Source organism: Cheilinus undulatus, linkage group 3 (genome assembly GCF_018320785.1).
Source record: "Cheilinus undulatus linkage group 3, ASM1832078v1, whole genome shotgun sequence".
NCBI classification, from domain to species: Eukaryota; Metazoa; Chordata; class Actinopteri; order Labriformes; family Labridae; genus Cheilinus; species Cheilinus undulatus.
Window position 1 is genome coordinate 53,245,212 of NC_054867.1, and position 26,393 is coordinate 53,271,604.

The window sequence follows — 26,393 nt, forward strand, 5'->3', positions numbered from 1 at the left end:
CTGCTTCACTCTGAGAGATGAACGCTGCTCCTCTTTCTAGACATCCAGACTATCTAAGTTCAGTAATAAGAGCCAGTCCTCTGAAACAGCTCATTGCTTTGTACCATTTTGCCTTTTTTAAATCTTGAAAACGTGCTGTTTTGAATTAAGATCTCATCGTACCAACACGATTATTATTATTGTCTAAAAATGCATCAGCATGTCCTTTAAAAGCAACGACATGAGGGAGAAAAGCTGTTAAAAAGGCACCACTTAGCTTGTGGCTAACAACTTCAGAAAAAAATGAGTGAAAATGTAATCTGTGAAAGCTTATTAAACATTCCACCCTTCCCTTTGAAGTCATGATTGAATAGACTTTAGAAAGATGATGTCACCTTTTAAAGCTTAAAAAACATTCTATCCTTGCCTTTGATATTGTCATCCACTAATAGGCTTTAGAAAGATGATTTTAAACCTCAAAGAATAAAAAACATGCCATCCTTGCCTTGATGATCTCACCCTTTAATTGGCTTTATAAAGATGATGTAATTCTTTAATGTTTATAAACATTTCATCCTCGCTCTTAAATGATGTCATCCTTGAGAAGGCTTTAGAAAGATGGAGTCATCTTTTAAAGCTTAAAAAAAAAATTCCATCCTTGCCTCTGAAGATGTCATCTTTTATGGACTTAAAGAGAAGATGCCATCCTTTTAAAGCTTAAAAAACATTTCATCCTTGCCTCTAAAGATGTCATCCTTGAAGGACTTTATAGAGAAGATGTTATCCCTTACAACATATGAAACATTCCACCCTTGCCTTCGATGATGTCATCTTTTAAAAGACTTTAGAAAGTTGTCATCCTTTAAAGCTTAAAAAAACATTTCATCCTTGCCTTTGAAGGTATCATCCTTGAGAAGGCTTTAGAAAGTTTGTTGTTGTTGTACTTGAAAAATTATGAAACATTCCATCCTTGCATTTGATGGTGTCTCTATGAAGTCATAATAGGTTTTAGAAATATTAAGTCACCCTTTCAAGCTATAATACATTCAGCCCTTGCATTTGAATGTATCAGCCTTGAAAAGGATTTAGAAAATAATATTGTCCTTTACAGATTATGAAAGATTCCATTCTTGTCTTTAATGATGTCATCCTTAAAAGCTCTAATAGGCTTTAGAAAGTTTATATTATTTTTAAAGCTTGAAAAAAACATTCCATCCTTGCCTTTAATGATGTCATCCTTCACAGCTGATAAAACATTCCATCCTTGCCTTTAATGATGTCATCCTTCACAGCTGATAAAACATTCCATCCTTGCCTTTAATGATGTCATCCTTTGCAGCTGATAAAACATTCCATCCTTGCCTTTGATGATGTCATCCTTCACAGCTGATAAAACATTCCATCCTTGTCTTTGAAGTCATCCTTAAATAGACTTTAGAAAGAAGTCATCCTTGACAGCTAATGAAACATCCCATCCTTGCCTTTGATGGTGTCATCCTTGAAAAGGCAGTAGAAAGATGATGTCATCCTTTACAGCTAATGAAACATTGCATCCCTGCATTAGCCCTCCAGTTGTCATTTCATCTAACAAGTACTCTCACAAGATTTATTAGCTAAATAGTGTATCTGCCTATACAAAATATTTTAATGACAACATGAGGGAGAAAAGCTGTTAAAGATGTCCACACAGGTTCTTAGCTCATTGCTAACTGCTCCCATACTTTCTTACTGCTTTCGATACAAACCATCACTGAAGAGAGTCTAAAGGTTCCCATAAATGTGAAGGAATAAAACCCAGCAAAAGTCAACTTTTCCATTGCATACTCATTCATTTGCCACTGTTACATTTGTAAATAAATAAATAAATGCCAAAAGTGTTCTAAAGTTTCCATCCACAGTACTCCATGAATAACCCCCCTTTTTCCTCCACAATACTCCATGAATAACCCCCCTTTTCCCAGGATGGTGATGTCTCCAGTCATGCCCTGAAATCTCTTTCTGCTGCTTTGTCAACGCCCGGTATGCATAAGACACAACCCTCCCTCTTTTCACCTTTGCAACTGCAATTCTGCCTCCAAACTCAGCAGAAAAAGAGAGTGTCCCAGTGTGAGTCCACGACAGGATGACATTTAGCTACACTTTTATTATCGCTGCAAAGACAGCGGAATAAAAACTTCTCTTTCTTCTTCTCTTCCTCTCACCGTGTATCCTGGCACCTCCTGCCTCGCCCTCATTCTAAGGATGATCGATTGTCTTAAATTCCACTCTTTCTGTTTTTAGAAGCTCCCGATTGGGACGGCTGTTCTCCGGCGTTAAAATGTCAAGACATTTAGGGTTATTATGCACAGGAACGTAGAACCTAATGCTGAATCCTATTTTTGTTTACACTGTACACAGTGCCCCAGCTTTTATGGAATCACAGCTATTAAAGAAATACATCTAAAAGAGAAGTGCTGGATAAAACCAGATATGTGGATGAATGTGAAGTTGTCAGAATGAAGCTTTTCACGGTGACATAGATAAATAATCAAAGAGTCTCAGTATTTACAACCACTTTGACCACTGTTCAGAGCTACAGCTCACTTTTCAAACAAGTTGCATCAACAGAACAGGCTACACAATGGTAAACATGGCACTGTCCCTATTTTTTTGAGATGTGTTGTTGCCATCAAATTCATATTCAGATTTTAACCCTTTAAATGCCAGTTTGATTACAGGATGGTCATATTGTTTCTAAAAAAAAAAAAAAAAAAAAACACACACACACAAGACAGTAATTATTTTATCTATTTATTTATTTTTGTTTGTTTTTTTAAATCAGCCCTGGGTATGTCAAACATTAGCCAAAATATTGACAATGATGCATTATTTGTTTTTGTGTAGCATCTGATTTAAAATTTCGAGTCACTTGAAGACAAAAAGGGGAAACTTGAGAGGGTATTAAATTTTAAATCGGATGTTATACAAAAACTAACAATGCATCAAAGTCAGTATTGTGGCTAATGTTTGACATGTCCAAGCTGGATTTAGAAATAATGACCCAGCCGTCCAACATTTGGTTTGAGGACGATATCACATTTTTCACTTTTTTTCATAAAAAACATTGACTTTAAGTAATCGAACTGGCATTTAAAGGGTTAAAATCCTCAAAATGATTGAATGTTTGGTAGTTTTGAGCACAGCTTAAGTTGTTTAAGCGATTTATGAAAAAAATATATTTTTGTCCTCAATGGCTTTAAAGAGTAGTAAATTTGTTTCACATTGTTCCCCTGACCGATTAGAACAATTGGAATTTGAATTCAAAAATTTGCAGAGAAACAACCTTTGTTGGAAAAAATTAGACCATATGCACTAACACAGCCAAAATGGTGAGCAGAGAAAGAGGAAAAATTTGCCAAAATGGAAAAAAATGTCCCTAGTAATGCCTGAGGGTTAATGGACAACGAATGAAAGAGTTACAGTATTTACAGCTGCTGTCGACAACCACTCAGAGCTACAGCTCACTTTTTTGCTTTTGGGGTTGTAATTATAATAATGATAATTTTATATATATATATATATATATATATATATATATATATATATATATATGTATATATATATATATAATTATTTATATGTACATTTAAAAGGTGTAAATAATTGTATATATAACTAATTATAGCCTTATCTATATTCAAAACTGCTTTTCAATGTTTAAAAGAACTTCACTGACCAAATTTCCTCAGGAATGATACTAGAATCGTAAAGCATTGTGGAATCAGGGTTGTATTTTGATAACGTTGGTATGTTTCGTATTCTTTCAAATTCAAAATTTAAATCAAATTTAAATGTGAAACCCTCTTTTTGGGGTGTAGACCTAGACTTCTGGAGTATTTCAGCAGAGGATTTTCTACCTTTTGCTCTAAAATGGTCAGATATTTAAGGCATTCGGCTCAGGTCCTTATGTCGAGACAAGAAGAAAAACAGCAGCTGGGGCATCGGTGCCTTCCTGAGATAAGATAAGATAAGATCAGATAAGATATACTTTATTGTCCCCAAGGGGAAATGTGCCTTGGGCAGTAGTGCAACGTACACAGCTCAAACATACACTGACATAACAACAAGATTAAGAAAAAACAGAGTCTGTAACACTATATAAAGTGCCTGAGAGCATCCAACAACATAACAGTTCATTCAATAAATACTGACAATTCGGACTTCAAATATAGAGCCTGTAATACTGCATAAGGTGCCTGAAAGCATCCAACATCATAAAAGTTCATACAGTAAATACTAAGAAAAGCACTGAATATACATGCGAAAAAGGACATTACAGATTACCAGCAAGACAACCTACCACAAAGAGTGCCCACATGCAAACAGGTGCCAGGAAGATATAGCACTTATGAATACAAGGCACTTCAGTATTTCTTTGCTACCAGATCAATTTCCAGACTTGGTCTGACAGGGACTTGAACCAGCAACCCTCCAGTGTCCAATCCAAATACCTAAAAGGTGAGCCAAGTTACCCAAACTGCCTCCCACATATCGGTGCAACTCTGAAGGCCCGTTGAAGGTTTGGATATGTCAGGACAATCTGGGTCAGACGCTAAAACAGCAGAGTATACATCAGTAAAGATGCATGTACATGCATTAATCCAAATCCTCCACACATGAAAGCATGCGTGTCTATCCTCATGTAAATACGTTTGCATACATACACAAAAGCAGGAGCGAGAATGAGATTTGTTTTCCTCGACCCAGTATTCCATTGTCCCGAGCAGATAAGCTAAACGGAGATAGAAATAGCAGCAGACAATGGTCCGATAGTATTTCACGGCCATGCTGCCTCCATTGTTGTCATCGAGTTGTGATAAGCAAAAAGAGGCGAGAGAGAGAGAGACAGAAGGACTAAATATATCCTGATAAGATGTCCAGGCCGTGCTATTGTTCCCTATGAGATAAATTTACACCAGAGAGGGACGAGCAGCAGAGCAACAATAATCTGAATTTATAAACGGCCGGGCTGTTAATCTGGAACAAAGACTGCATCATAAGTCAGGAGGAAGAACAGACCGGTCCTACGATACCTCAGAGCGTCATTTTTCAGGAGCGGCGCTCAGCTGAGACCAAAGTTCACGTCAAAATCACCACCGACCCCCTCCTCAGCGCCATGAAAGAGCAGACGCCGGGTTCACCGAGGAAGAGGTAATCACAGACGAAGCAACGCTCGCCGGTGGTGACAGTTTGACGGGAAACGGTCAGACTGACGTCTGTTTGACAGTAACACGGCAACTTCCTGCCAGCAGACTTAAGACGAGTGACAGAGGGAGCGTTCTCTCTCTCTCCCGGGTGATGCTAATGTAGGACACGCTAGCTTCTGCTGCTCACGTTCAACATCTGACACCGGATTCACTCAGATCGGCACTGATGTGTCAAAAATTAGATTTGTTTTTATCTGAGACGGATGAAAAAATCATCAGCGATTATTTTCTTCATCTTTAATTTTATTCAGTCAAATATTCTCTCTGCTCAGGTGAAAGGCTACACAGGTTTCAGATATTTATCTATTCACAATCAGGCAGTTCGACCTGAGCTTCAACATCCATCCACCCATCCATCCATCCATCCATCCATCCATCCTTCCATCAATCCTTCCATCAATCCATCTATCATCCATCCATCCATCTATCATCCATCCATCTATCATCCATCCATCTATCATCCATCCATTCATCCATCCATCCATCCATCCATCCATCCATTCATCATCCATCCATCCATCCATCCATCCATTATCCATCCATCCATCTATCATCCATCCATCCATCTATCATCCATCCATCCATCCATCCATCTATTATCCATCTATCCATCTATCATCCATCTATCCATCCATTCATCCATCCATCCATCCATCCATCTATCATCCATCCATCCATCCATCCATCCATCCATCCATCCATCTGAGAGTACACTGCTTAAGCAGCCTTTCTGCATTGTAAACATCCTGACAGGTATATCTATGGTTAGATATTCCTTTATTAGTTCCACAGGGGGACAATCTAACTTCCAACAACAGCTGATCCCACAGTGAAGCTGACAGTGCTCTTAGTGAACATGATAGACTTGACAAATTAGCAATGATATAAATCTGTAAGGTAAATATCCCATTATCTCAACAGGCACTGAATACTTCTGCAGATTTCTAGTTAAGTCTATTATTTATTCCTGCTATTACAGACTAAATCTACAGAAAACAACCCTGTTTGAATGATCCCCTGATTCAGCACCACCAGGATCTCTTCATGGACCAGGAAAGGATTTAAATCTTTAAAATGGAGCAATTGTCAATAAAATTTTATACTAGTTGAAAAACAATAGTCATGTAGTCATATTCAGGATTCATAAAGCCATGTATTCCAAATATGGATGTGCTATTTTACTGCCCTGCCCAGAGAGAGAATAATGGAGGTTGTTTTCTTATCATTCTAATGTTTTTTCTGACATATCTTCCCAGAGTGAAAATGAAAATGAGTGAAATGAAATTGAAAACCATATTAATAAAGTCAATAGAGACAAACTGCCTGTGCAGCTGTGGGTAATAAAGAGAGGAACAGAGAGATGAAGAGGAGAGGCCTCAGCACCCAGGTAATAAGAGGAAAATATTAAAAAATGAAGGTCTGACAGGTAAAGACTTCAAGGGGAAAGGTTAGAGAGATGGTTGGTAGTTTTTAGGATGGGAGGATCTCTGGGGACATGTCATTGGCTGGAGGGAAGTGAGAAGAGCCCTGATTGGTTAAAAGGAGGAAATTATGGTGCTTGAGAGATTATAGATGGAGTCTAATCCACCGTAGAGAGGGCAGGGTGGGGGTCTTCATAGATAATCCTCTCTGACTATTACCCCCCTGTGTCAGTGTGAGCATCGAGGTGTCTAATCCTCTCCTCTCTGACCCCCTCCACAGAAGACAGGCTGGGCTTCAGATTTTTCAGCATTTAGCTTTGTTGTATTTTATTTATGAAAAATAAAAAAATAAACCAGTAAAGCAAGAATCTTTATGACATCTCATGTCTTTATGACAGGGGTCATCAAGTACGTTGGCACCAGGGCCAGATTTAGTTTCAACAGAACCCAATTTTTGCCACATTTTAACCTCTTTTCACCACTTTTTCTGCCACTTTTTGTCCCTTTTTGTCACTCTCTAACCCCATTTCACCACTTTATCTGGTCATTTTTGCAGCACTTCTGCCAACCTTAACCCCTATTTTAAGTATCTACTAATTATGACCATAAATTTCAGTAAAAACAGATCAAATGTCATTCTAAAACCATTTCAATATTAATTGTTTGTGGGATGGATTTAACATCTGCAAACATTTAAAGCCAAAGGATACTCTTAAAACCACAGCATCGTCTTTTCCTCCTTTTCTGAATTTAATGATCTTTCAGGGGCTGGACAGAAAGCTTTGGGGGCCTGATGTGGGCCCCGGGCCGCCAGTTGATGATCATTGTTTTAGAGTGACCCTAATATACCTCTACTATTATATAACCACAGGTCAGGCATCTTGGTGATTCTTCAGGATGATTACAAACACCATGGTACCCTGACTTAGCAGGGAAACATAAACCAAAATAAAAGAGACAAACTCTCCATTTTATCACTGAAACCCATCTAAATGTCTTTCATTTATCCCTTTGGAGGGAAACGCTTAAAGTTTAAGGTAAAAGGAAGAGTTGAAATGTTAAGCGGGCCTCTGAAACTCTGCACCGCAGTATAAATATTCAAGAAAAAGCAGAGCCCCACCACTGTATAGAAACTTAGACCCACTTAGATGTAAGTGATACTGGGCCGTCCCCCTGCAGGCCACAGAGTGACGGAGTAAACGGGGTCAGCAGCTCAAGGACTCGCTCTAAATATAGTCCTTTATTGACAGAAGGGAAAACAATCCACTGAAGAAGAAGAGGAGAGGAAACCGAGGGTGAAGAGACGACGGGAGATTGCTTCTCTCTCTTGTTGTTGCATCAACTTTTGTCCGTAGCAATTATTCCACACGAGCTTTCTGCACTTATTTCTTTATCCTGTTTGTCTGCAACAGAAAACAGCTGATCCTCTGAGTGAAGCGTCCATCCGTCTGTCTTTTCATGTCCGCTCTGACCATTTGGTGGTACGGAGGCGCCAAAGAGAGAAGGACGCTTTGTGAAGCTTTGAGTCTGAGGTCAGAACACACTGTCTGCTCTCAGATGTAAAGCTCCCGGTGTATTGGTTTAATTAGTGACCATGTTATCTGGTGACTTTGAGCAGCAGGGACAGGACAATAGTCACCATTCCCTCTTTTTTAACAACTGGGAAGTGTGGAGACCCGTTACTGGGGGAGGAATGAGGTTCTCAACGTGGGGGTCAGGACCCCCTTTGGGGTCGTGAGACACTGAGAGGGGGTCACCAGATGTGACATTTTGGAGCTGAAAAATGTGTCTATTATTGGGTTATGTTGAAAGTCATTATTCTGCCACTTTTATTTGCCACTTCCCATCATTTTGTGCAACTTCATACAAATTTCACATCATTTTAACCAGTTTTTCTTACTTTTTCCCACCAATTTTTGCCACTTTTAATCCCATCTGACCACCTTTTCTGCCCATTTCTTCCACTTTTTAGTCATTTTTTTGTCACTTTTAAACCCTTTCCATATATTTTCTGCCCCTTGTTGCTACTTCCAAACCAATTCTTGCCATTTTCCACCTACTGTTGCTTCTGTTGACCCATTATTGCCACTATTAACCCCTTTTCACCGATTTATACACTAATTTTAACCACATTTCACTATTTGTTATGCCCATTTTTGCCAGTTTAACACATTTCCTCACTTCCTGCCTGTTTGCTGCCTCAGTTAACCATTTTTGCAAATGAAAACAATTTTTGCCACATTTTAATCCCATTTCAGCTTCCTATCCCCCAATTTTTGTACCCTGAAACCCATTTCTGCCACTTTTAAAATCCAAATTCACCACCTTTCTATTCATTTCTGCCACTTTTAAGCCAATATCTCCACTGTTAACCCCTTTTTCCACTTTTTAAGCCCATTTTTGCCACTTTAACCCATTTCTGCTATTGGTAAAATCCCATTTCACGACCTTTTTGGCCAACTTTTGCCATTTTTAACCCGTTTCAATCCTGGTTTTAAAGAAGGGATTTGTCTGTATTCTACAGCACACATGTGGTGTGAGTGGTTATTATTCAGGTAAATTAATCTAGATATCACAGTTTAACATGACTTTGCAGACTATTCTTGAATGTGAATGGCTGTGTTCAGCCACCTTCAGGTACAGTGGGCCTCTGGGACCTTTACTCTGAGGGTCGCAGGCTGAAAAAGTTGAAACCCCCTGCCCAAGAGCAGTGGTTCTCAAAGTGGGGGTTGGGACCCCCTTTGGGGTCATGAAATACTGAGAGGGGATCACCAGATGCCACATTTTGGAGCTGAAAATTGAGTCTAACTGTCATTAGGTTATGTTGAAAGTCATTATTTGTGCCACTTTTTGACCATTTTCTCTACCCAGTTCTGTCATTTTCTATCATTTTGTGCAATTTGCACCAATTTCGGCCACTTCATACAAATTTCACATCATTTTAACCAGTTTTCCTCACTTTTTCCCACCATTTTTTGCCACTTTTAATCCCATTTTACCACCTTTAAAATAAACCCTCATATATTAAACCAGTAACTTGTATATAGAACAATTGGAGCAACTATCATACAATAAAACATAATGGATGGCTCTTGTTTGACATGGAGGCTTTTATTTTGAAATGCTCACCTTTCCCAATGATCACATGACTTCCTTTTCGTCAAGTATTTCATTAAATAAAGAAAACAAAATAACGAAATTGAAAAAACAAAAATTGGACCCCTTTTTCAAAATGCTATTTGTTTTTTCATTTTTGTGTCAAAAATGAAAGAAAAAAAAAAAAAAAAAAACGGAAAAATGGCTTTTTTTTTTTTTTTTTTTTTTTTTTTTATTTTTGGTCAAAAACAAACAAACTGAAGAAGAACAGTTTCTCCCGTGGTTTCAACCAGGAAATGGAAATTATACTTTGGTACCCTGACCATTTTGGGGGGCTGTGGGCTGAAAAGGTTGAGAACCCCTGCCCTAGAGAATAATGGTGTTCTTTAGTTCAGTGGTTCTCAGCTGGTTGAGTTGCAAGATGCACCATCAACTCCTCAAGGAGAACTGCGACACAATCTGGGGGCATTTTTTTGGTCGATCACATGTATTTAATAAAAAATGGCAGCGCTTGGGCCTAAGACGGCACAGAAGGTGTAACAAAACGATGGAATAGGACGAAACATGCATGTTTTATAGAAATTGGTGCAATTTTTTCCGAGGCCCACTGAAAAGGGCTTCACAACCCACTTTTGGGTCACAACCCACCAGTTGAGAACCACTGCTTTAGTTAAAATCCTGCAGCTGGAGCCGTCATGAAAGCATGCATCCCCTCGCCTCCTTATCTGTGCCCTGCTGGATTTTGGAGACAAATTTAGCTCCATGTTTTTCACGGTAAACAGGATCGATAGAGAGATTCCCCACGGGCGTCTGATGAGAATCAATCACTCTTTTGTTCTGCAGGCGGCCATAAGAACGGAGAACATAACCACTCTATGTCTGCAGCTCGCTCCGAACTCCAACATCCTGAAACGGAGGGACCGGCTGGAATAAATGCCCGAGCGGTTGCCAGTATTGATTTTTGTGATTGATTAAAGGCCGTTCGTGAGGAGGGAGGAATTGGAGGGTAAAGTTATTCACACAGAGATCTGATCAGAATATCTACACACTGTACCAGTGGCCTCTTTTCTGCAGCGTGTTGGATTAAACAGCTCCCAGGCTTGTCAGCTAAACACTCTTATATTTCAGCACAATCATCAGGGTGGAGAGAGAGCAGCTGCTGGGTCGACCTCCTGGAGGCTTTCATTCTTAAAACGCTGTAAAGCTCATGCACCGGTGCCTTATGGGTAAAATAATACCACTTAATCAGGGCTAGGAGATTGCTTTATGAAAATATCATCTGAATCCGGAAAATCAAAGCTCTGAAGGTTGAGACCAAACATGAAAACCTCGGTCTGGCTCCGCTTCACTGCGTCTCTCTAATCAATGTTAGCAGCAGCGTCTGTTAAGCTAGCAGGAGGTCAGGAGTGGCTCCTCAGAGAGCGGCGGGGGGGCCGACAAGCGAACACGGAGGACCCGCAGCGCTGCGGCGGCCTGATGAGGCAATCAGAGACGGGATTGACAAGGTCGTGACGTGTGTTTGAACGCCTCTCTGCTCTCAGGTCAGTAACCAATCACGGCTGAGTATTATTTGAGGGTCAGAGCGCTGCAGGTGGAGCCGCAGGGGGTCGGAAACAGGAAGAGAAGCTCAGAGTAATGGCGCTGATTCATCCTGAGGGTTTATTGTTAAAACAGCTGCCTTTTTTTTATGCCTGCTATGTTAATACAGAAACACAGTTTTAATATTACAAGAAAGTCCAACAGAAATAGCCCTCAAGAACAACCGGATGCTTCTGAATGCATATACGACTTTTAAAAACATTGATCAGGTCTGAAACTTTCAATTCTTTAGCTTGCAGGATTCCTGAAGTTGCAGGAGTTGCATATTTTCTAAACCTGAAGTTGTAAATTCCTTCAGTGCCAATTAATCTTCACCGTGTCAGTTCAAGAAGCTCAGAGTGAAAATCCTCACCGAAAATTTGCTAATCCAGGACAGGAAGGACCTCTGGTTTGATTTTAATCCCAAATCCTCTGATTGGCAGAGACGGCGTAAAGGTCGACGCCGTTTGAGGATAAACGTCTGCTGAGAATGACACTCTCGGCTGATTTAGTGCCAATTCAAAACATGGAGAGCCAATTTAAGAAGATTTGGTCAAATTTAGACTTAAATGATTCTTATCTGGTTTAAATGAACTCTAGAAGCTCCTGCTGGTTAAAAATCACAGACTTTCACTCATTTAGACCAACATGACTCCAGACTTCTACACCTCCAGCTGTTTTTCATTAATACCTCTCATATTTCCAGCCTTTTGTTGCCCCGTCCCAACTTGTTTGAGATGCGCTGCTGCCACCAAATTCAAAATAGCAAAATGTATCAGTTTCAGCATCTAATATGTTGTTTATCTTCTATTGTGAATAAAATATGGGTTTACATTTTACACTGTGTCCCAACTTTTTTGGATATTTCCAGTTGTACATGCAATGCATCTAATAGAGAAGTACCAGATGAAATTAGATGTTTGAATAAAGGCGGAGTTAAAAGTACTGAGCTGTTTGCTAATCAATGAATTCTGTTTTTATTTACATTTAAACAGCGTCCCAACTTTTTTTGGAAAGAGAGATGTGTAAGGAAAGCATCTATAAGAGCATTACTGGATGAAATAAGATGTATGCAAAATGCAGAGTTGTAAGAAATAAGTATTTTTTTCTTCAGTTAAAGAGATAAATAATCAAAGAGTTACAGTATTTACAGCTGCTTTTGACCACTACTCTGAGCTACAGCTCATTTTTTTTTTTATCAAGTTTAATCAAGAGTGGAAGCAAATCTGTGTTAAACACAGCACTGTCCTTACTTTTTTTTTTCTTTATTGCAATCCAACTCAAAATGTTTAATGTGAATAAAATATGGAATTTTGAGATTTGATAATCTATGAATTTAGTTTTTATTTACATTTACATAGTGTCCCAACTTTTTTGGAGTGAGAGTTGTGTAGGGAAAGCATCTATGAGAGCTTTACTGGATGAAATAAGCTCTTTGCCAAAACATGCAGTTGTAATGAAATTAGTTTTTTTTCTTCTTTCTTTCTTTTTCAGTAAGGAGAAAATCATCGCGTTACAGTATTTACAGCTGCTTTTGACCACTACTCTGAGCTACAGATTGTGGTTTTTAAGGAGTTGAGTCAAGAGAGGATGCAACACAGTGGTAAACATGGTGCTATCTTTACTTTTTTGAGATGCCATTGAATTCAAAAGTCAAGTCAAGTCAAAGTTTATTTATATAGCACATTTAAAAAACAACCTTAGCTGACCAAAGTGCTTTACAGGCTTTGACAAAACAGTAAAAGCGCAATAAATGACTCACAAAGAAAAAAACACATTATGATCCAGCAGTATCAAAGAGAATGCATATCAAAATGTCAAGCTCAACTTGTATTAAAAGCCAGTGCAAATAGATGAGTTTTCAGCAAAGATGTAAAATTATCTATTGACTCAGCAATTCTAATGTTCGGAGGTAAACTGTTCCACGGTCGGGGAGCAGCCACAGCAAAAGCCCTGTCACCTCTGGTTTTAAGACTGCTTCTAGGGACATTAAAAAGCAGAAGAGATAAATAATAGAAGCGTGAGACTATTTACAGCTGCTTTTGACCACTACTCAGAGCTACAGCTCATGGTTTTAATGAAGTTTAATTAAGCGAGGATGCTAAATTTTAGTGTCCCAACATTTTTGGAGTTGGTGTTGTATTTTAGTCCTCTTTTTAATCTTTTCAGTATGTTTGTTTCTACTCGGCATCACAACACGACTGCAGTGAAAAATAAACCATTTTGATGATAAAACTACTGTTTCAAATCTCTGCTTCTCCTCCCATTAAAAACACAATAGTACTTTTGTTTTTGCAGATTTTCGTCCTTCAATTACCCTTTTTCCCCTCCCTGTTCATCCTCTGTTTTCCCCGACTTCATTAACATGAATAGGCCCAGACGAAGCAGGTAGAGGGGGGGTCTTTGTCCCTTTAGATCTCCCCCAGATGTTTCCTTTAATCCTGTAATTAGCTCCAATTAGAGTAATGGATGCAGGAGATGAAGTGATCGCATTTGCACACCCAATTAGTCCAAGTTTTAAAGACGGACCTTCTTCTGGACACTTTCTCTTCTCGTCTTACTTTTCTCCCCCCTCTCCCATCTTTCCCCCTCCTCCTTACGAGCAATAATTCATCAGTGACCCTCCTTAAAAAGCGAGAGAACAGAGACAGAGGACCAAAAAGGAGCGGACAGAGCAGGAGAGGACACAACAAGAGGTCCTTTAGATGTAGCAGATGATGCCTTTAATCCTGTCAATAGCTGTAATTATAGTAATTATCTCTAATAGCCGTGCATTGTGTCGACTCTCTGATATGTTTAACAGATGAAGGCGAGTCGTGCCGCCTCCGCCGCACTCAGAGGCCAGGGAGCGCACACTAATGAAACTGACACAAAACAAGGTGAATTTGATGACGATGGTCCCAGGAGGTTTAGAGGATGCTATGAGTGGGTTCTAAAGCTCCGGGTCAAGGTCTAATGGAGGTCCCTGAGATGATTCTGAGTGGACAGTGATGCTGGAGAAGAAAGAGAGTCATGTAAGGAGGGAGAAAGGAGGCACTTATTTCTGAGGAAGATGTGTTAAGAAGTCTGAGGCTGGAAAATTAGATCAAAAAAGCAGAAAAGATAAAATAAGTCCCCAGTGGGGCTGAAAAACTGCAGTTTGATTCTGTAAAATAAGGTTTGCAATTTAGTTTAAACAGAAATGCTTGTATTTATTTAAAGAACTATAAAAGAGGTTAAAGGTGCAGAAAAATTGCATGTTTACAATACGTCATAGGTGCAGTCGAGTGGAGGAGGGATTCCAGTTCAGGGAGCTCAGAGCTGGGGAGCTCCAGCAGGCACTGGGAGGGTTTGCAGCCAGTGCGAAGCAGCTGGTATGAGAATAAACACGTAAAAGTCCAAGGTCACGGTTCTCTGCCAGATTGCTCCTTCTAGTGAGGAGTGAGTCTCTGCCCCAAGTGAAGGAGTTCAGGTATCTTGGTGTTATCCACGAGGGAGGGTAAAACGGACCGGGAGATCTACAGGTGGATTGCATTAGCAGCTTTGCAGGCCCTTTACCGTACTGTTGTGGAGAAGAGAGAGCTGAGGCGGTTGATCTACCTCCTAACCCTCACCTTTAGTCATGAGCTCTGGGTAATGACTGAAAGAATGAGATCGCAGTTCAAGCGTAAAATGAGGGTGTCAGGGCTCAGCCTAGATATAGGGTGAGGATCTCAAAATAGAGCCACTGCTCCTTTACAATGGGGTTCGGCTGTCTGATCAGGATGCCTCCTGGGCGCCTCCCTGTGGAGGTTTCCCGTCCAACTGGGAGGAGACCCAGGTTAGACGCGCTACTTGCTGGAAGGATTATATATCCCATCTGGCCTTCAGAATCTCTCAGGAGGAAATGGAAATCATTGCTGGTGAGAGGGAAATCTGGACTGACTTTGCCCAGTTTTTACCTCCGCCAAGGAGGTTATGTGATCGGGTGGGTTTGTTCGTTTGTTAGCAACATAAGTCAAAAACTCATGGACGGATTTTCAGGAAATTTTCAGGAAACGTCAGAAATGGCATAAAGTAGAACTGATTCAATTTTGGGACTGATCTGGATCACCGTCTGGATCCAGGAATGTTTTTAAAGGATTCTGTACTATTGGGAGATAGGGCTAATGGCGGGTGTCTGCGCTGTTACCCCTTTACACCAGGAGATGGCAGACATGAGTAACTTCAATCCCAGCAGTTTTTGGGTGTGTTTCTATTCAAAGTTTTGGAGTTGATACAGTTTGAAAGACGCACGCCCGGTCGAGGAGACGAGTCGGAGTGTAACAGAGAGAAAGACAGTGAATTGTAGCAAGAATACTCACAATGCTGGGAGGAATAGAGGAATATTCACCCTCTGCAATGACTTTCAGTCATCCAGTGAGACCATGGGTGAGACTGTCAGTGCATCTGTTGGCACCAGCAGGCAATGCTTCCACCATGACAGTCCACACGTAGCGAAGCTAATGCTTTCCCTCACCGTGTGTCCACCCTCACCGGGGAGGGAGTAATTGGCGAATGCCATGGTGGGGGGCACACGGGGATGGATCCAGGAATGTTTTTAAAGGACTCTTCACTATTGGGAGATATTGGGGTCTGTGCTCTCTGGGTGCTTTTCTAGTTGTGTTATAAAATCTATTCCAGTGTTTTTACTCTGTCAAATGGATTTTGAAATGTGAAAAATAGGCAGTATGTTGTTGACATCATGAGGGAGAAGAGCTGTTAAAAAGTGGCACTGCCAACCTGCTCTGCTCTACAAACACTCAGGGAGATAGTGCACAGTTGGAGGAAAAAGACCTAAGCCTAGATTTCCCTGCCTGTCAAAGGTCGGTCTGGTAGAAAAGTTGGGAAATTACTGGACTAAACAATGAACACACCCAACAAACTACCTTATCACTTCATTAACGTCACATTCTCACTTCAAACACATGCCATCTTCCTCCTTTTCCACTGATTATTCCCTCCTGCAAATCTAAAAACACTCTCCATCCACTCTTCATCACCTATGAACTAATTTTCTGTGTCACACTCTCCCTCAGAAGAACATCTCAGAAACACACTATGATCCAGACTAAAAGCCCTGCCAGGTCTGATTGTGAGGAGTTCCTGGATGCTCTGATAGCAGCTGCAGACAGAAGGCAGAGAGCGGCTCAATAATTCATTAGATGGAGGGCTCGGCTCGACTTCAGCGCCTGTGACCACATGTCTCTCCGTCTCAGTCCTAAACATTGTCTGAAAGCTGTCAGGAGAGCGTCCACATTTAGACACTTCTTGTTATTAATTTTGAATGACTGTTCACACCTCAGCCTAAATGTGTCTCCTCTTTTACCAATATGATCTGACAGCGACGTATTTAGGAAGAAGCTTGAAAAGCAGCCATGATGATCCTCTAAATCCACGTCTTTTAGGATGCTTTCACAGCTGGCGAGATTGTTTCCTAGCATGCAGGTGTATGATTCTCTCTCCTCTCCCTCCTGCTGACTTGCTTTCACAGTAGTTCATTGCTCTATGCCTGGGCACCCTTGTGAATGTGCATGCTCTGATAGAACAGGTGACAGTACACATGTGGTTAGGTAGCAAATCCACCAAGAGGAGGAAATAAGAAGAAGCAGCCATGGCAGGCACTCAGGGTTTATTTTCATTGTGTCCTGCTATGATGGATGTTTTTACTCTTGTTACGATGCCAAAAAAAAAAAACTCTCTTCCTACTTCCACATCTACCCTGCAGCTCAAAGGATGAAATGGGTCTGTGCACGGATACGGGGGTTCCAGGCACTGATCCCTCTGAGGTGTCCTAAACCAGTGGTTCTCAACCATTACGGGGTCAGGACCCCCTTGGCGGTCGCAAGACACTGAGAGGGGTCACCCTTTAAAAAAAAATAACAATATATTTTAAATTACACTGTTGCAACTTTACACCAATTTTACCAAATGTTAACCCTTTTTCATCACGTTTAACACCATTTTTTTTAAGCACATTTTTGCCACTAAAAACCCATTTTGTCAATTTTAAACCCTTTCCATCACTTTTTTCTGCCTATTTTTGCCACTTCAAACCAATTCTTGCCTCTTCCTGCCTATTGTTCCCTCTGTTGACCCATTATTGCCTCTATCAACCACTTTGTACTCCCCTTTTTGCCCATTTTAACCACAGTTAACACGTTTTTGCCAGTTTATATCAAACTTTCATCCTATTCTACCTAATTTCCACCAATTTTTTCATACTTAAAAGCCATTTCAGCCACTTTTAATCACCCCTTACCATGTTTTGTGCCCATTTTTCCCACTTTAACCCATTTATGATTATTTTTGGTCAGTTTTATCAAATTTCTTGCCACTTTTAACCCAAATTTATTCTTTAAAAATTTAATTTTCCCACCTTGTCCAAAAATGTTTGCCATTATTAACCTTGTAAGGCCTGAAAACACAAATGATAGCCAGAAAATTCTCATTTTTTGGAACTGAAATGTTTATTTCACTTTTTACTGAAATAAAAGAAAAGAAAAAAAATTTCCATAAAATTTAACATATATATTTTTGGTATCTCATTTGATACATTAGATGTTTTTGGTAACTGATGATCCACTTAAGGGCATTTTTTTTTTTTTTTTATCATTTATCAGATTGTATTCAGAAGGTTGTTTTAGTAATTTATTGAGCATATTGATGAGATAGATACAAATGAATAGATAAAGATATTTGTTCTTTGATTAGAGTGGTTATTATTCAGGTTAACTTCCAATGGACCATGGTTTTGCTGACCTCCATGGGCCCACAGTTGGGCTGGGTCCCAGAAATTTCCCCCTTTATCCCCCCTTATGGACAGCCTTGTCTGCACTATTCTTAAATGTACAGTTGTTAGAAAAAGTATGTGAACCCTTTGAGATTTCTTGGATTTCTGCATAAATTGGTCATCAAATGTGTTCCGATCTTCACCTAATTCATAACAATAGACAAACACAGTCTGTTTACCAATACTGCACAAAAATGATATGTTTTCATGTTTTTATTGAACAAAACATGTAAACATTCACAGTGCAGGGTGGAAAAAGTATGTGAACCCCTAGGCTAATGACTTCTCCAAGAGCTAATTGGAGCCAGGAGTCAGCCAACCTGGAGTCCTGGCACAAAAGAGCTCTCAGAAGACCTACGATCAAGAATTGTTGACTTGCATGCAGCTGGAAAGGGTTACAAAAGTATCTCTAAAAGCCTTGATGTTCATGTGTCCATGGTAAGACAGACTGTCTACAAATGGAGAAGGTTCAGCACTGTTGCTACTCTCCCTAGGCGTGGTCGTCCTGTAAAGATGACTGCAAGAGCACAGCGCAGAATGCTCAATGAGGTGAAGAAGAATCCTAGAGTGTCAGCTAAAGACTTACAGAAATCTCTGGCACATGCCAACATTTGTGTTGACAAATCTACAATAAGTAAAACATTAAACAAGAATGGAGTTCATGGGAGGACACCACGGAGGAAGCCACTGCTGTCCAAAAAAAAACATTGCTGCACGTTTGAAGTTTACAAAAGAGCACCTGGATGTTCCACAGCACTACTGGCAAAATATTCTGCGGACAGATGAAACCAAAACTGAGTTCTTTGGAAGGAACACTCAACGCTATGTGTGGAGAAAAAAAGGCACAGCACACCAACATCAAAACCTCATCCCAACTGTGAAATATGGTGGAGGGGCCATCATGGTTTGGGGCTGCTTTGCTGCCTCAGGGCCTGGACGGATTACTGTCATTGATGGAAAAATGAATTCCCAATGTTATCAAGACATTTTACAGGAAAAATTAAGACCATCTGTCCGCCAACTGAAGCTCAACAGAGGATGGGTGATGCTACAGGACAACGACCCAAAGCATAGAAGTAAATCAACAACAGAATGGCTTCAACAGAGGAAAATACGCCTTCAGGAGTGGCCCAGTCCGAGTCCTGACCTCAACTTGATTGAGATGCTGTGGCATGACCTCAAGAGAGCGAGTCACACCAGATATCCCAATAATATTGCTGAACTGAAAAAAGTTTTGTAAAGAGGAATGGTCCAAAATTCCTCCTGACCGTTGTGCAGGTCTGATCTGCAACTACAGGAAACATTTGGTTGAGGTTATTGCTGCCAAAAGAGAGTCAACCAGTCATTAGCCTAGGGGTTCACATACTTTTTCCACCCCGCATTGTGAATGTTGACATGTTTTGTTCAATTAAAACATGAAAACATATCATTTTTTGTGCAGTATTAGTTTAAGCAGACTGTGTCTGTCTATTGTTGTGACTTAGATGAAGATCGGAACACATTTTATGACCAATTTATGCAGAAATCCAAGAAATCTCAAAGGGTTCATGTACTTTTTCTAGCGACTGTACGTGGCTGTGTTCAATCACCTTCAGATACAGTGGGGGTCCCCGGTCTCTGGCTCCTTTATTTTGGGGGTGGCGGGCTGGAAAGGTTAGGAACTCCTGTCCTAAACAATGCACAGTTAAGGAAATCATAATAGGTGGCAGCGGATGAGTGACATCACATACTGTAAGTTACACATCCATTTGGGCAGGTGTAAGCACAGGTGTGTCAACGTAGCGTCCCTCATAGAAGACTGGAAGTTCTCCAGTGCACGGCTTATCCAGGTAGGGTGTGGTTGCAGACATTAGCTCGCCTTCTACGATTGATAAACTCATCCATAATCTCTTTTTCCCCCTAGATGCACACATTCTCATGCATCCTGACTCTGAACTGGGCAAAAAATCAAATGTAGTTCTCTATCTTGCATTTCTTATGATTCTATTTGTTTAAAAAGTGAGCTGTGGCTCTGAGTAGTGGTCAACATCAGCTGTAAAGACTGTAACTCTTCAAATTAACTGTTAAAATCTTATTTCTTACAACTCTGCATTTAGCACATGTCTTATTTCATCCAGTGCTGCCAATTAATACATATTTCTTTTACAGCTGTGATTCCATAAAAGTTGGGACGCAGTGTAAATGTAAATCAAAGCAGAATGTAATGATTCACAAAACTAAACCCACACTGCATTCACAACAGAACATGAGCAGAATGAAAGATGTTGAAACTTTTCCTTTCAAACTTCAGAAAGGCTGTTGAATCATGAATTTGATTTGGAATAACTCGTGCAGCCTTCACTGAGCCCTAACCTCACCCTCACCTGTCACAAATTTGATTTAAGTCTACAAAGTACCAGCCAAACTTTTGCCTCCAAAATGACTAGAAAGGTGAGTTATTACATCTCTTTGGAAGTTTAAAGAAGTGGATCCAGTCGAGAAAATGTGACAGAAAATTTCAGACGACATAAATGTAGACCAGTTTCATAATAGATGGATAATAGATCAGAAATGTAATGCAATCTAGTTATGTGAAAGGTAAATAGTAGACAAAAATGAGTTAATTAGCATCCATTCGGGATTATTTTGCAGTAGTCTTTATCTGCGTATATAATCCAAAGCCACCAACACACTGACCACAGATTTCATTAAACCCAGCTCTTAGACAACCCAGCACACTGTGAAGCTTTAACCGACCACCTTCACCCGCAGCTTTCTACAGTCACACCACGTACGAGCGCTATTAAAAGTCTCTGACTGACCTCGTAGAGGGTGATGACCCCGTTGGTCTCGTTGGGAGCCTTCCACTGCATGAAGATCTTCTCCTCGTACGGCGTATTCTGCAGGGACTCCATTGGCACCGCACCGGGAACTGCAGAGAGGAGACGAAATATTCAAATGTCATAAAACATGAATGAGAAGTCTTACATGCACGTCTACATGTCGATGAAGCTCACACTGCACAAACCTCATTTTGCATCCAGAAAATGCTGAAAAGTAGCAAGAATTTAAGTCTGGGAAACTTTTATTGTCATAAAATTCTGTGCTTGAGTGCAGAAAAGTGTCATAACTAGGAACTAACTTGTTTGAATATAAAGCAACACATAATCTGTGTTTTCTGCTGTGAAGAAGAGAGACAGTGGATGCTGTCTGCGGAAAAGGAAAGAAGCCATAGATAAACAGGATCCAGACACGCTGCTGTCATCTCTGGGCCAAAGCTCATTTAAAATGGAAAACTGTTCTGTGGCCACATGAATCAGGCAAAATGGGCGGAAAGTTGCATATATTGGCTAAAAAAGTGGCAAAATAGTAGAAAAGTGCCAAAAATTGATAAAAGAGTGACACAAAGGGGATAAAACATGCAGGAAAAGTGGTTGAATGTCAAAAAAAATGGTTAAAGAGGCACAAAGTATCAAAAATGGTTAAAAGTGTCATAAATTAATTAATACTGGTGCTATGTGGGCAGGCCTGTCTTCTTGTGGCCTGCTTCACAATAATATGTTAATCAGACCAAAATATTGATCTAATTTGTGTTTATTTGAAAGTCCAGCCCCAGAAGTTTTGCTGAGACTAAATTTGGCCCCTGTGCAAATGTGCTTGATGACCCCTAATTTAGGAGATTTGACAAACATTGCATTCTTTTTTTGATTTACATTTTACACAGTGTCCCAACTTTTTTGGGATGAAAGTTGTGTAAGAAAGCATCTATAAGAGCTTTACTGGATGAAATAAGATGTATGCAAAAACGAGTTGTAAGGAATGAGCTGTTATAAAATTGTTGTGTTATAAAATTTGCTTTATTTTTTATTTTTTGGCATTTTCAAGGACACTTAGGAAGTATATTTGTTGATTTTGGGAATTTGACTGTAGTTGGGGGAAGTGGATGTCTGTGATATTTCCTTATTTTTCGGGTAAATTTATGGGAATTTATTAGGCCTTTTTGGTCATTTTCATATATTTGTTTTGAGATTTTTTATTTATTTATTTATTATTTTTTATTTTTTATATTTATTTTTTTTTTCACTGAAAAATTTCAGAAATATTTCAAGAAAGTTTGGAGTACTTTTCATGAGAAACTTTAAGAATATGTTTTATTTTCCACAGAAATTTAGGTAGCTTCTTTGAAATTTTAGAGAATTTGTGTTGTTACTGGACTTATTTCTTTGGCCAAATCTAATTTCTGTCCAAAGACAAGGCTGAGCATTTAAACCATTCAGGTCCTACTCATCCCAAATAAGTGGAAGAATCTAAAAATGCATTCCCAATGGCACAGGTCTCAGGAGGATATTATAACTCACTTCAGTGTCTAATATCACCATCAACTGTAGCTCTACAAAAGCTGAGAGAATATGACTAAAATCAAATTGCTTCTGACAAGTTCTTCACAATAAAAGTGCCTCATCTTTATGTCCCTAACACGCCTTTATTTTGAAAAGGCTATATCAGGAAATAGGGGTGTACCAGGACTCACAACTTAAAAGCATAAAGACTAAATGGCTTAAAAAATGCCATAAAAATGGTATTAATAAAATGTTTCCAGCTTCAAATTAAGAAAATAGATTTTATTTGAAGGGGAAATATCAGCTGCATGGCTGTAAGTCAGAAGGACTAAAGCAGATTTTTCTTCTGAGCACATCCAAACACAGAGGCTGTGTATGAAACGAATATTATCGTCTGTGTTTTGACGTTCCCACGTCGCTGTAATGTCGTCCAGCTCGGCGTTAATGACTTCAATGAAGTTCCCTCCCCTCCTGAGCTTAGAGGAGCTGATCCTGCCATAATGACCCCACATGGAGATAAACGTCGACGGCGCTGAGTAATGGAACAACCGCAGATTTCTGCAGGAACATTTGGTGACGAACCGCTGGGAGTTCTGCATTCAGATCAACTCATTTGGATGGAAAACTTCAGAGGGAAAGTCGATTAGCTCACAAAGTCAATTACTGATCCAAAGTCAATGGACCAACTGGCTGCTGTCGGGGGGAAACTTTCAGCTCGGGGCCGGTGCTGCCTGTCCAAGTTTAAGGAGACTCAGAGCAGTTTGAGTGTCTGGAGGGCCACACTTTAATTTTATACCAACCTCGTATGAAAACACACTTTAGATCAGTGAGTTTGACCTTTAAATGTCAGAGTATGCAAACATGAGGACTATTGAACATTTTAAATGGTCTTTTTTTATAAAGTTAGACATATTTTTATCAGATTTTGCTAAACACTTGAACATATCGATCCAAATGGCCTTGAACTACATGCTGCTCTTTGTAACTTTTATTGAAATAAAGTTAATTTAATTAAATATTTGCTAACTTTGCAGAAGTTTCATGAAACTTTTTAACTTTTAAGGTCGTCTTTATCATCAGAGGGCAGTTTTATGCAAACTTTTTTCTGCACACTCCTGCACAAAAACGCAAACTTTTCTTTCTTCCCTAATAAATTAGATAAATCATGCAGAGTATACAGCCGTTATTTATCGTTTAAGTTTATTTTATTGATCTTAAACACTTCTGAAATCAAAAACTTGAACTGTGTTCCTGAACACTGAAAGTTATCTAAACTCAGAGTATTTGCAGACTGAATAGTCCATAAACTTCATAAATCTGATATCGAAAAAGGACCAAAGCGCATACTAATAAAATTAGTTACAGCCCCAATTCCAAAAAAGTTGGGACACAGTGTAAAAAGTAAATAAAAACAGAAGTCAATGATTGTCAAATCTGATAAGCCCATTTTTCATTCACAATAAAAACATATGAGATGCTGACACTAAAACATTCTATCATTTCCTGAAAAATATAAACTCAGTTTGAATTTGATGGCAGCAACACCTCTCAAAAAAGTTGGGACAAGGCCATGCCTACTAATGTGTTGGCAGCAAGAAAGATGCACTCTTAAGTTATATCTTGGACTTGTAGTGGTTTCTCAGAATTAAGTTGACAACAGTTGTTGAAACCTGTGAAAACAAAGATGATGGATGGTCCAGGACACCTTTGAGAGAAAGAACGGTAAATTTCCATCAAGAAAAACACAAAAAAGGTGAAAACAAGACCTCAGTCTCAACTACAACTCCTGGCTAGATTAAAAGCTAACAACTGCCAGTAACTGCAACAGAAGACTGCCTGATCAACAGGAGACTTCTGAATGCTACCTACTGAGCTAGCATGCGGTGGCGCGTACGAACGCAGCGGCCCGGCGCACCATCACTAGCAGCAAAACGAAGCCCTACACTTACACCAGAATTGACAGCGTGCCCACGGAGTTTACATCTTTCCAGACGGAGATTGTCCGGAGAACGGGGCGCTCGGAGACTGACAAGAGGAGGACGTGGAGCAGCACGACACCTACAGCCAGGTGGTAGGGAGGCAGAGATGGCGTTGTGCGAGAAGGCGAAAGTGGAGCAAGAAAGCCAGGCTACAGGCTAGGCTAAGAGCCACCCCACACAAACCTACCAAGCGTCTTTCTCCTATGTATCTATCTATCTACATATCTCTCTCTCTCTCTCTCTCTATCTATCTATCTATCTATCTATCTATTTACATATCTATCTCTCTCTCTCTCTCTCTCTCTTTCTCTATCTATCTATCTATCTATCTATCTATCTATCTACATATCTATCTCTCTCTCTCTCTCTCTATATCTATCTATCTATCTAGGAATGGCCGTGTCCCAACTTTTTTGAGCTGCCTTCAAATTCAAAATGAAGTAGTGTTTTCATGAAATGGTCAAATGTCTCAACATGTTGATATGTCTGTGTTCTATTATCACTGACCATGTGTGTATTGAATTTGAAAATCATAGCATTGATTTTATTTACATTTTCAGTGTCCTAACTTTTTTGAATTTACAGCTGAATAAGAAATACATAAAAAAGGGCAAGACTGGATGAAATTTAAAATGAGAAAATGCAGAGTTGTAAGAAATAAGATGTTTCCAGTCAAAAAGACTTAAAGTTACAGTATTTACAGATGATTTTGACACCACTCAGAGCTACAGCACACTTTTTTAGAATATATTAGAATATATTTGGGTTAAAAGTGGCATAAAGTTGATAAAAGTGTCAAAAAATAACCAAATATGGGTTAAAGTGGCAAAACTTTGATAGAAGTGTCAAAAAGATGAGAAGTGGGTTAAAAGTGGCAAAAAATGTGATAAAAGTGTCAAAAAAACAAAAACAAAAAATGGGTTCAAGAGGCAAAACTAGGCACAAAAAGTGGTAAGAGGGGATTAAAAAGTGGCTGCAATGGCTTTTAAGTGCAAAAAATTGGTGAAAATTAGGTAGAATGGGATGAAAATTTGATGTAAACTGGCAAAAACGTGTTAACCGTGGATAAAATGGGCAAAAAGGGGCATAAAACGTGGTTGATAGAGGCAATAATGGGTCAACAGAGGGAACGATAGGCAGGAAGAGGCAAGAATTGGTTTTGAGTGGCAAAAATAGGCAGAAGAAAGTGATGGAGAAGGCTTAAAATGGACAAAATGGGTTTTAAGTGGCAAACGTGCTAAGAGTGGCAAAATTGGTGTTAAAAGTGATGAAAAATAGTTAACATTTGGTAAAATTGGTCCTTACACTGTGTAATTTAATTTTTTTTTTTTTTTTTTTTTTTTTTTAATGGCAAGGGGGTCCCGAACCCAAGGTTGAGAACCTCTGGTTTAGAACACCTGAGGTCATTTAGGACTCATCCCAACCTAAACACACATATTTCATCTGATTTTTGTACTCAAATTTGAATTTGCAATACATTTTGTCTCCTTCCTGTATTCCTGGCGCCTTGTGCCAAAACAAAAACAGTGCAGTAGTCCAGTATTAACTGCACAGCGTCCCGCAGACACATCAGGCAAGTTGACTAGCATGCCCTCATCGTTTGGCTTATTATAGTCAAATTTACCTAGTAACAGCGTCTGCATCTGCATGTGTGTGATTCTAGGAGGCTTTCACAGGTTTTTATGTGGAGAAGAAAAGTGTCAGACACCCTGTCAGTGCTGTCAAACACACATTAAAACGGTTAAACCCACCTTTATAAAAACACACATCCAGCTCTAGACATGGGAACAACAGGATAAACACACAGAGAGGGTGTGAAATGTTGAGGAGAGGCAGACAGACGGAGCCAGGAGGGACAGCTGACTTCTATCTGCTGGAGTTTTTCTTCATGATTGTTAGACTTGAAAGGTATTTTGCTGTTTCTGCTGTGATCTCTGACCTTTATTCTGGTTTTATTGAGCGGAAATGAAGTCAGTGAGGGACAG

General features: G+C 39.6%; 1 protein-coding gene across 1 annotated transcript in view; it reads right to left on the bottom strand.

Annotated features, from left to right (window-relative positions):
* The window catches only part of ptprt (protein tyrosine phosphatase receptor type T), a 516,342-nt gene that overhangs the window by 255,616 nt on the left and 234,333 nt on the right, over positions 1–26,393 (bottom strand). The window contains exon 11 of the mRNA XM_041782769.1: positions 20,912–21,021. Within this exon, the coding sequence (XP_041638703.1) occupies positions 20,912–21,021 (110 nt within the window). The remainder of the gene's footprint in view (positions 1–20,911; positions 21,022–26,393) is intronic.